The sequence below is a fragment of the Vidua macroura genome, chromosome 3 (assembly GCF_024509145.1).
Source record: "Vidua macroura isolate BioBank_ID:100142 chromosome 3, ASM2450914v1, whole genome shotgun sequence".
Lineage (NCBI taxonomy): Eukaryota > Metazoa > Chordata > Aves > Passeriformes > Viduidae > Vidua > Vidua macroura.
The window spans coordinates 62195258-62207653 of record NC_071573.1 but is presented as its reverse complement, the minus strand read 5'-3'; the positions used below and the strand labels follow the sequence as shown (position 1 = coordinate 62207653).

At 37.3% G+C, this 12396-nt stretch overlaps 1 protein-coding gene across 8 annotated transcripts in view; it reads right to left on the bottom strand.

Annotated features, from left to right (window-relative positions):
- The window catches only part of ECHDC1 (ethylmalonyl-CoA decarboxylase 1), a 40748-nt gene that overhangs the window by 13752 nt on the left and 14600 nt on the right, over nucleotides 1-12396 (bottom strand). For all 8 annotated transcript variants that reach the window (XM_053972723.1, XM_053972721.1, XM_053972716.1 and 5 more), the window contains 2 exons: nucleotides 9203-9255; nucleotides 7155-7235 (listed from right to left, as the gene is read on the bottom strand). In XM_053972723.1, the coding sequence (XP_053828698.1) occupies nucleotides 7155-7235; nucleotides 9203-9255 (134 nt within the window). The remainder of the gene's footprint in view (nucleotides 1-7154; nucleotides 7236-9202; nucleotides 9256-12396) is intronic.

Below are 12396 nucleotides of genomic sequence, written 5' to 3'. Positions count from 1 at the left end.
CCTGGACAAGAAGCAGGCACATTTTCAGCAAACATATTTATGATCCCATAAATATGCCTAAGAGTGTGACCAATTATCACCAAAAGTATAATTTCCCCTGCTATCTTTTTATTTACAATCATTGTCTCTTTCACACATATGCAAATCCATGCTGATTTAAATTACTGGGGCGTCCTCAGTCTGTATATTTGCTTTTTGTTTATGAATGTGAATCATCAGAACACAAAATAGGACTGGAATATAACACCTAGTAACAGACCATGGATACAGAAGAAGTTCTTATACACACAACTTTAAGCACAATAGGAATCCATTTAGCATAAGAATTTACTATTTGATTTATTCTTACTGAGACTGCCAAGTCACAGCATTGTAATTAATTCTCACTGACTACAGAATCCAGGAAGTAGGAAGCTGAAGCCACCAAGGTTAAAAAGTTCAAACGCTTTACAGACTTATTTCACACAATTTTGCATAAATCTGGAGGGAAGAGGAACACAGAGGTCCAGCCTGTGGGGCTCCAAATCTTTGCTAAGACCTTGGGTTGCTTTGGATCAGAGACAAAAATAAAACCAGAGGCTAAAGACGAAGACTGGAAATTGTAATTTCGAAGGCAATATTTACAGTGAAAGTAGGTTGAGATCCACACAACGCCTGCTTACACCCAAGAAAATTGAGTTATTTCCGGAACATCTGGTCCTTTCAATGAACAGCAACCCTGATGTGGATGATTACCCTTCAGAGATCTACAACGTTAACTATACTGCTACTTGGAGTGATAAACAGAGGAAGAGTTCTTTTTGTAGTGCTTCAATAGCATATGACAGGGCTGAAATATGAAAGAGCTAACAGGGACTCAGGAAGACATTCTGAAGCTGATCCACTGTAAAGTTCGGCAGTTGAAAGCTGTGGCTTCAAGGGAAACAAGGTATTTAACATCTCCCTAGAGCCAAAAGGAGTAGATTGTATTCTCAGCCCTTATGGTTCCTTGCTATCTCCTAGACTTAGCTCCTCCTTCACAATAGCTTCAGTCAATATTATATGACCTTACAAGTCACTCTAGTTAACTGTAAAAACAGAAAAAAACCCAGGTTTCTGTTGCTTTTCAGTGAGATAATTGACTCATACAGGCAACTTCACTGGTGCTTGGCAAACCACAGGCAAGAAGTGAGCTGGGAATATGCAACAGGGACACCCTCCTCCCATCTTCAAGGAAGCTGTTCAGGCACTCTGTGCTCATGAAGCCACAGCTCAGTATAATCTCACCTCAAAACCAGCAGACTGCAATATATAAGTGCTTCTCACACTTTATATTATCCAATTTGTGGAGCTATCTGATAATAAATATATATATATATTGAAAAAAAACAGTAGTGAAGAACAGAAAGGATGCATCAAACTCGAACACCTCAAATGCCTGTTTATCTAAACTGGGAATTAGTCACTTTGCAGATGAAAGCAGAATGGACAATTCCAGTGCATTTGTACTCTTTTCCTCAAATTCACTTTGAAACTTAAATACTTCTCTATGGTGGATTAACAGCTCAGTGTATCAGCAAGTATCAGAATGGGTCTAGACCTGTATTCTCTAAAATCTGCCTTATCTAAGTTTTCCATTATTTGGACTATCTCTGTTTATTATTATCATGCAGCACATTTTATCTGCTGCAGACAGGCTTGTTCAACAGAAAGGGTGTAAGATTGCATGGTACAAGTGGTCTAAAACATAGACATATGCTGATAAGAAAAAATTCACTTACTGAGGATAAAATGGTTTGGCCTCCCAAAGGCAAAAAAAAAAAAAAAACCCCAAAACAAACTAAAAAAAAAAATAGAATGAAATAAATCCCTGCAAAAAGACAACTTCAGAAAGAAAGCATCAACTCAAATTCATGCTTTGCTGATGTTATTTAAATTTCTATTATAATCAAACAGTGGTAAATTTGAATTGTAGACTACATCTAAAAAGCCTCTGCCTGAAAGAATGTAAACACACAAAATTCAATCCCAAATGAAAACGGGTAAAAGACCCCCCCAATACCAGCCCATAAATACAAGGCAAATAACAAAAGCTCTTGAGCCCATTTCTGGCAGTGCTTACTTAACCAGATGTCAAATGTACCATGTACTGCCTTCTTAAAGGCAGGCAATATGAGACTTTTAAAATCATAACCAGAAACTTGTAGTAACAAACCCCCTAGGGCTCTAAAAATGTGATGTAGGACTGCACTGGAAGTCTAAAACTGCTAACTGATTTGCAGTAGATTTTAAATACACACATGTATATATATATGAGACCAAAATTCTGTACAGTTTAGAAATGTGATCTATGCCACACAGCAAGCACTTGAAGCTGTGAGAATGTGGTGTCCCACCCTTAAGGAGAAGGGAGAACCCAAGATCCATAAACACTTATGGTTGAAAGGAATGTCCAAAGTCAGAGGACTTGCAAAAGCTTATAGAGTTTTATTAATAATCTACACACTTGGCATGGACATGGTTATTCGAGTCCCTGACCTCCTAACACAAGCACACAGCAGTGGGTTTTGGATAAGGTAGGGTGAAAGGGAAGAGAGAGAGATATGAATTAAAGAGTGTGAGAGAGAAAGAAAGGAAGAAAGAAAATTAGAGAGATCACCTGTTCTACGTCCAGCATTGATCCAGCTGGAGTATCCAGGGTCCTGGAGTGCACACATGCCCAGGCTTTGTGGGGATAACATTTTATAGATATGTTCATCCTGTTCTGGAGGTAAGCTTCTCACTTTCTGTGCAAATTAGTTATCATGCCAGTTCTTTCTTCTAGATCTTTCTGGAAATAGGCTGGAGGCTTCAAGAGTCTTTGATGGTCATAATCCTCCACTACAGTGCATGTCCATTTCTCAACCTCATTCCTGCATTTGCCTTGTACTGTGTTGTGCTTATTCTGTTGTCCCAGAACAAGGACATCTGTCCCAGAAAAGTGCTACTGTACCTCTATAGGGACCCCTTCTCCACCCACATCCTGTTCTTTGTCACAGTATGTCATTACCAACAATCCTTGGTTGGCTCCATGGCTATCCAGCTATCAGTTTTTGAAACATACACATTTTAGTCCCCTATCTTTTAGGCTTCTACAGAGAACCCACTCTCAGATTTGGCAATTGATTCTTCTCTGATGATGTGTAGCAATGTTACAGTCACATGAATGAAAAGTGCTTTGTGAGCCTGGACTCTGCAAGAATTCATGAATATGTGAACCCCATGTTGCTACATTCATATCAGGCTCTACCCAATGAAAAATGTTACTGTGTCCTCAGGCACCCTTATTTCAAACAGCGGTATCTTGTGCACCTAAATATTCCTCCTGATAAAATTAAAAGCCCAAATCCTTGTACAGAGTAAAAGATTTCCAAAGAAGCTCATGTGCTGTGCTCTGATGTTCTGAAACCTATTTTTAAAAAAGTTTACTGCAGAATACTAAAATCTTTACAGCTTCCTCCTCCACTTCTCCTTTTTGAAAGGTGAAACAACTGAAAAGTTGGTCATAGTGTAGCTACACCTATGCAGAAACTAGATTATCTTCTGTTGCTTTGACTTCCTATATGTTGCATTTAATGCACTAAATACAACTTGTAGAATCAAATAAACATAAATTATCACAGGAACACACACACCAAAAGCTATTTAATAACATTTGATTTCATTGTATCTCTTACTAAGTGTTTCATGGAACATATTTAACATCTTAAAATGTAATACTAAGCATGCCTACATATTTCACAGAAATACAGAAAACATACCACTAAAATGAAAGAAGGCTAATTTGATAAATGCAGTATTTTTAGCATAAGCTAATAGTTAGCTCAGCACTTTTAACAGCAATGAAACTGGCCCTTTGCAATTTAACTGTGCAACATCAATTACAGCTGAAGAAATTAATTTATTTTCTAAAGAAGAAAATCACTGCTGTCTCTACCTACGAGCCCATTGTGAGATCAATGGTATGAGAAATGGGCAGTTTTCCATGCCTGCACTCTCACCCTCTGCCTCAAGACACCAACTTTTAAATTTTATTAACACGGCAGGGACACAGACACACCTCTACTTGGACTGCAGCAGCATTAGAGAGGAAAAAGGAGGTAGGGGGAAAGAGAGTCTGTGTCTCAGAAGCACTCAGTCCATGGAAGTCCACTTGCCAGGCGATGCAGGACCAAATTTTTGAAGTTGTAGACGTGTGTAAAAGACCTACACAGACATTGCCCCAGCGAAATTTCTCAAAGGCACCAATATGAAATAGAAGACAAGACAGCTCAGAATTCAAAGTTAGTTATTCTGGCTATTATTTGGTAGCGCATTGCAGCGACCGCACTCAGAGATTATTGTGATCTGCTAATTGCACAAATGGATTCATTACCAATTATCTCTTCCCTGTATCTGTCAGCTTATTGCCAACAATCCACTACCATTCCCGTTTTCCTGTCCGTAAGTCCTCAACCAATCCTGCCAAATCCGTTCTCCTTACCTTCACACATTGTCTAAGCACAAAATGACACACTTCAAGTTTCTGCATAAAGGAAAACAGGCCCCTCAATTATTTGTAAAATTCCATCACTAAATCCAACATCACATTCACTTCTGCACCTCACTGAAATGGCTGCAGTGTCATGCAGAGATGTAAAATACATTAACATTTGGCAGCAGAAAACACGAGCCATTTTAATGAGCTCAACTGTGGCACTCGTAAAAAAAAGTCAGTTTTTCTTGAAAATATTACTAAACTGCACAGCTGTCTGAGCAAGTTTCATACTTGCAACCTTCTACATTACCCACTTTTGCAGTAATAATTGAGATAAATAATTCTAGTGTCAGAAGCTTTATCTTTCCAATTTTCATATCAGAAAAAGTCTGAAAGGAAATTAATTGCCTTGCCCTTGTCTGGAGTGGTCTGAGGTTTTTCTCCCCGAGTAACATGTTTATGATCTTTATAAGGATACTGCTCTTCTGGAGAGCCATACTGCAACAACACATAAAACAGCTAAGACTGAAGAAGATGTTTTAAGAAGACTTCTTCCTCCAGATTAAACGTGGACTAACCTAAGATGCTTTCACTTCTTATCATTGTCCTTATTTCAGCAATAAATGTACCGAAGTTCCCACAAGCCCCCCCAAATCCAATTTAAAACGAGCCAGCTTGAAACAGAGTGGGACAATTAGCCACAAGAACCCTACAGGAAGAATCTATCAGTAATATCTTAAACCACCTCAGCTATTTTAAAATTGGATTTGTCCACACTTCTACTTTAGTAGAGATGTGTATCATGCTGCCAGACCACATTTCAGAGGAGGTACCTAGGTCATTTTGGTTCAAGTGAGTTGCTCAAACTATATCAGTATAGTTAATGTAGTACAAAGTGGCAGAGATAAAAATAAGAAAATATTTCAGGCCAAAACTAAGCAGTTTGGTAGTTTAAACAGAGACTGTGAAAAACAGAACTTTGAAAATCTAAAATTAAAAGCAACCACAAGAAACTCATTTTGTTTTTAAAAAATAAAATGTCCAAACAGTTTATTCAAACAAGAAAACAAATCACTGATTTCTGTCTCATGTTCATCTTTTGTAATCTAGTGACTGAGGACAGAATACCTATTCCACTAATATCTACTTACAGTCCTCAAAAAAACCCTGCAATTTTGTTCACTAGTATTAAAATTCTCAAATTCAAGAGCCATAACAGCACAGAGTATGTTTCTCTGTCTTGTTGCTGTTATTAATTAAGTCCCATTTGCTGCCTCTGAATCGCTGTTATGTAGTTGCACTGGATGGGTGTGTAGAGAGTAATGGAAGATGGATCAACAGCTGTAGTTATTATGAAAATTATGGCACTGCATGAGAGGAATTGCAGCTGCTCAATTCATGCAAATAAGAGCTACTTGATAATGCCTATAATTACACAGCATGTCAAAACAGCATAGCTGGAGTGTAAGTAGAGACTACATATTTTAGAAAGCCAAAAGATTTCCATTTCATTATATTCTCATTCCCTAAACGCCTATTTAGAGATAACAAGAAACACTTTCTGTTGACAGGCTCACAGATACAGAAAGGTCTGCTGAGTCTCCCAGGTGCATTCTCCTGCCTGCACTGCAGCTGTCAAACACGAAGCCTCTCTGCTATTTGTAACACAGCCTGGATTCACATCACAGCTGGGGCTTCAGCTCACTGTGTGCTGAGCAGATATGAAAAAAGATCCAGCCACATCTACTTTCAAAGCAAAGGAAGATTGCTTCCAAGTGGCTCAGACAATGCAGATAACACATCCTCGGTTCAAAGTCTGTTCCTGATACCTGGAACAGCACTGTAATATTCTAGTTTACTTTACTTTGGAGTGTACCTTCTTTCAGCTTGTTCGGGGTAATTCCTTTCCCACTTCAGGCACTATGGCCCTTTTCAAGAGCACATTTCCTTTTCTTAGATGAAAACTTCACTAAAAGCTCCTCATTTTCAGAGATGCTGCTCACTGTGCTTATCCTGCTACATCTGTAGGCTGTTTGCACATTAGCAATAGTTTATATAAAGTGACATTTTATTACTTTAGTGTCTTCCCATTCCTGTTCTGCCTGTTTAATTAAAGCCCTCTTTTTTTGCCAGTTGTTTTGTGCTAGCAAATCCCTGCATCTGCATGGAAAAAAAAACAGGGATGAAACTTCAGTTGTTTTCCTCTGCACCTCAAATTCTTGTTTCAATAGCTGTGTAGCACAAAATTATGTTACAAATAATAAACCCAGAACAAGAAATACAAGAGTAGTGATTTATTTATTTTTATTTATGACATTTACAAAAAGAGACACAGGGAGATACACAATTTTGCAACCCTCCTACCTCTCACTCAAGGGTGAGTTGGACCTACTTGGACTGGTGTAACACAGTCAGTTGCTAAAGTTCCTTACTACTCTTGTTTTACACTGTGATCCAAACCACATCACTTTGCAGAAATCACAACTTTTTTTTCCTGTGAAGTCTGGTGACAAAATCTCGTTGCAAATGCCTTGGAACCCAGGATCTTTACTCCTGGTAGAAGTGATACCTCCTCCTACTTCTCACATTTCAGTTGGACAATCAGTAAATTACTGACCCAACATAATACTACACAATACTACTACAATGTTAACCTTACCTGAAATCACATGCTGTGGTAAGTTCTGCTCCTCCTCCAAAAGCTTTTCCTTGAACTAGTGCAACACTGATCAAAGGCAACCTGCACAAGAGAATTTAGTAAGCAAAATTCATGCTTTTAGACTTTCAGAAATTACAAAACAATTAAACCAAACCATTTCTACAGTAAAAGTTGAGAAAAATATGCTGTTCCAATTTTATCAAATAACTACATCTTTGTGGGCAATCGGCACGACACCAATTACACTTATGTCAAAATTACTATCGCATAATTGATACAGAACCCCAAAATGGAAAAGCAACACAGAAATTTTAAATGGAATCAAAATAAAGATCATGTACTGAAAAACACACGTTACGAAAAATACGTGCTATAGAATATACCTAAAAAGACTGCCTGCAAGGAGTAACAGGACAGCAACACAAGATTCTACTCTAAGCCAGGGCACCACAGAAAGCAGCAGAAAGAGACACAAAGAACTGAAGGGCTGGGTTATCTAAAATTAATGAGATTTACCATGACAGCTTCAGCAGCTTCTTCAAACAGAGTGCTACTATCTCAGTCATCAACAAAACTTTTTTTGCAGACAAAATCTTTTGAGGAAAGCAGCAATCTGTTACCTTTGTTGGTGTTGTATTTAATCATGTTCAAGGTAATTCAAAGGACAGAGGGAAAGAAGAGTATGTTTCCCCACTGCTGATGTGAAATGAATACTAATGAACAGTGACTTAGGATAAGGCAAGTTCCTTAAGAAATGAAGGCAGCTGGTTAGTTACAGAATTTGCACACTAATACAGCTGTTTCATCATTTACTATGAAGAGACATTTAGCTTTTTGAGCAGTTTACAAACCACATTCAGAAGTCTGCATCCTAATTATAACCACATGTCTGGTTTTAGTTCTCCTTCAACAGAAGCACCAACACTTACAGTCCAAGTTCACTTACAAGCTGCAGTTCATGCAATACATGGCACAAGAGAACCCACTGGAAGAGGGCAATCTCATTTTTCCTGTGCTTTATGAGAAAGAAGAAGATGTGGGTCCAAAATGGCTACATCCACACTCTAATCCATTTGAGGCATCTCTCTCAGGATCACAGTCAGCTTCAGCTCTGAGGGAGACTAATCCTATCTACAACAGATGTCCCCAGACAGCAGCTCAGTGCTCCCCCTGAACCACAGCTTAAAGATACGCTAAGTCTACACACCTGAGGTGGGGACTTAATCTTCACACATCTTCCTCCCCTTAGCTTTGCCCCATCAATTTCGATTACATGGAGACAAGCTTATGCAAATGTCTTCCAATCCTGAGGATTCCTTACAGTACTACTAATGTAAGTTTCCAATCTCCTGGGTAATTTTACAGAAAAAATGTTAATTCATAACATTTTCTCATATAGACTATTTGAAAACAAAGAATATTCATCTTCAAAGAGCTCTAAGCAGAAAAACACAGACTCTACCACAAATGTAGTTAATAGAAATGTAACTTCTTAAGGGAAGCTAAGTCTAAAGGAAAGGGTGTTCTTTTCAGAATTACCAGATGGTAGAACTGACACACTCCTCTTGTGAAGTGGGAAGATTAAATCAATATGTCAAATAAATATTACCTATGTAGGCTGCATAACCTGTTGCTGCTTATTATTTAAAAGCTATCAATTTCCAATGAGTTAGAGAGGTTGAGTTTCAGAAAATCTGAGGGCCTAGATTTCCTTAATTCTGGGTATCTCCTAGCTTTACACATATAAGCCTAGTTTTTTGTGGGTTTTTTTGGGGTTTTTTGGGTTTTTTTTGTTTTTTTTTTTTTTGGTTTTTTTTTGGGTTTTTTTTTTTTTTCAATCTCTGGAAAGTGTAATAGTTGCAAAATGTTAAGGTCTAATTTTAATCCATAAATACCTACCTGATTAACATGTGTGAATACAAGGTCTGGGATTCAAAATTACATACATAAAACTACATATTTATCTTTAAATATCTCATTAAAGAGTTAGCCAAAATACATTCTTATACTCATTATTGCTTCATAAATAGGTAAATAAAATATATTACCTCATGAGTCTGGTTAAGGTGTTTTGCATATACATGCACATATTCATCCCATCCTACAATGAATAGGAAATTAAAAAATGTTATATGATCTTAATGTGAAGCAATTAAACACATAGACAAAGTAAACAGGAGTAAGCATTCTTTATATTTACTTCAGCTGGGTTTTGTCTCTGGTTCATGTTGCCCAAATTCTAGCCCAACCCAACTATGCACAAATAGAAAACCTAGTATAAATCAGGTTAAAAAAAAAATCAGAAGGCAACTGACTTATACACATTTCAGTTAAAATTAAGCCACTGTTAAAGTAATTGCAATACTGAATTTCTATGCTGTGAAATTTTAGTGTTTCCTCTTAATTTCCTCTTCTCACTTCAAGTTGAACACACATAAATCTGAGTTTTTAAATTCTGTGCAAAGCCACAGTGTGCTTTTTACTTTCCAAAATCCATCAAGTTTTAGACAAGATACAATTTACCAATTTAATCTTTTATTGTTTAGGCCAAAAGCATCTCAGCTAAAAAAAAAAACACAAACAACCAAACCAACAAAACAACAAAAAACCCCTACCAAAACACCAAAACAAATGAAAAACCAAACCTGAAAGAAGATTGTTCTTATGTCTCTCATCCTTTGTGTTTTACATCTCCTTGCAATCAACAGTAAAAAAGTTACAATTGTTTACTTCTAATCCACTACAAGAACTAAAGGGTTCCAAATAAAATACGTTCAAAACAAATATTTCTTCCTACAATGTTTAGTTAAAATGTGGAACACCTGGCAGTAGGGTATTACACCCTCTACACGAATTCAAGAACAACTACATAAACTCACAACAGGCACAGCAACAAAAGGTTATTACACAGAAGGCAACACCTCTAGCTCTAGAAGGCTTAGTCACAAGTTGCTGGGAGCTAAGAAAATATTTTGAGAAAAAAATCATTATCTATCTGCCTTCCCTGTTGTTATCCTCTTTCTCAGACATCTAGAATTAATCAGGAACTTGACAAATAACTGGGCTAAATGATCCAGAACCACCATGTTCATATACATACTGAATTGAACAACATGTATTATTTATACCAGATAAAAAATTATGTTTGGACACCGCAGAAATAAAAAACAAGTAGGTAAAAATTTCAGCACATCTTTCAAATAGTAAAGAAAAAAAAGTCCAAAGAAACCAAACCAAACATCTCTTTACCAGAATTTTCTAATTTCTAAAACACAATTTTACAGAAGCTGACAAATTTAGACAATCTGCCTCAATTAAAAGCCTCTGACTCATACCTCAGGGAAAGAAAATATATGCAGTAAGTCTTCAGTATGTCTTTGGAATAGAACCTTGAAATAACAGTAGGCCAATTTCAGGTGATTTATTGTCCTTTTAGTAGTGTATTCCCAAGAGCTGCTCTGCCCAAAGCAAACCACCATTATGATGTTTAGGCACAGATCTGTGGCAGATGTGACTGCCATGACAATTGCTACACAAAAATCAGTGTATTTAGTTTTACTACACTAATGGGCTGCTTGAAAATTTTAGCACCTGTTGATTTATAAAAAGGCTTTTAATTATCACTGTAGCCATCTCCTACACCCTCTAAGAACAGTAGCAATATTTTCATTCCAAATTAAAGAACATTCAAACCCTTTGTGATAGCTGCCTTAGTAGCTAAGTTCAAAGCCCACACAGACATACAAGGTACCAGTTCTCAGACACAGACTTGCACAATTCCCATATTACAACTGTCACGATGAAGCTGCACAAAAGCTCTTTAGAAAACATGATTTTTCACTTCATCACAGCAGAATCCTTGCATTCAAACTGGCCTTCTCAACTCATGACAAAATCCAAAGTGGTAATTAAAGATTAATTCCAGAACAGACAAACTTGAAAAATGCATTTATGTCTGAGCAGACAAAAATAAAGTCTTCATTCTCTCAGGTGGTAGAGAGATTACTGTGTATCCTATGGAAAAAATGCTTGCACAGAAAACACACCTTAAAAAAAAAAAAAAAGCAATAAACCCTTCAAAACTTCCTGACAAGAAAAATAAGGCTACTATTCAGATAAAATACTCTAAGAGGTATTCGCTGCAGTCTAGTAGAATAATTATATTTGCAGCTCTAATACCGTCCTTGAAATAAGAAGACATCTAACTAGCAGAAAGGGAGGTAAAATGTACTACATATGGAAGAAAAGGATTAATAGCTTGGTGTGGGCCTCGGAGAGGCAGGGAAGAAGAAAGTCACCTTCATAAAGTAGAAAACTGTAATGCTGGCTCTTATTGCTGCAAGAGCTTCGAACCCATTTGCACTACAGATAGAACATAATTTCCATATTATCTCCAACTGCTCCAAAGTCCTCCCTCCACAGCTTATATTTGGGAACCTATGTCCTAGGGCTTCTAGACAGGGACCAAGGAAAGCTAAATTCTTCTTTGAGCTTCTTCCTCTGAGCTGTTGCTTCAAGAGCTATTCTTGCTTTTCAGCTAGACAACTTTTCAAGTCTCACTCCAGAATGAGGTTCTTACTCTGGGAATAATTTACAAAGCCTTATAAAGACAGAAGGAAAAATATTTTTTATTTAAATTCCACTATTCATTTACCTTCTGTGATTTGGTTATGTAATGTTAGCACTCAGAAAAGAAAAACAGGCAGGAGACCTAGGTTTGCTTCAGAGTTAGGAACAACTGAACATGGGAGAAGGTGGACAAAGAGGAAAAGAATGAAGCGGAAGAGGAGGACAAAGAGCCACTAGGGGGCACGAAAATCCTTCAACATTCTTGGCCATTATTCTGCCGATTCTGCACCACAGGAAAAAACAAACTGTACCGAAAATTATGGAAAATACAGTTCTCCCTCAACCAACCGGTTGGATACAATAAAAGTGTTTTCTGCAATTACTAAAAGCTATGGGCTAAAGCAGCCTTGAAAAAAAATATAAAGGACAGTTCAGTTGTTTGAGCATGGTGCTAATAATGACAGATTGTGGGTCCAATCAGTTCATTTAAAAGTTGGAGTCAATCATCCCTGTGGGTCCCTTCCAACTCAGAATATTTCAGAATATTCTGTGATACTGTGAAAGACCTACCAGTTCAGGCATGAAGCTATTCACCTTTTTTTTTTTTTTTTTTTGCCTTGAAGATGCCTGTGGACAGAAAACTTAACCTGAAACTAGACGAAACACTCATCTG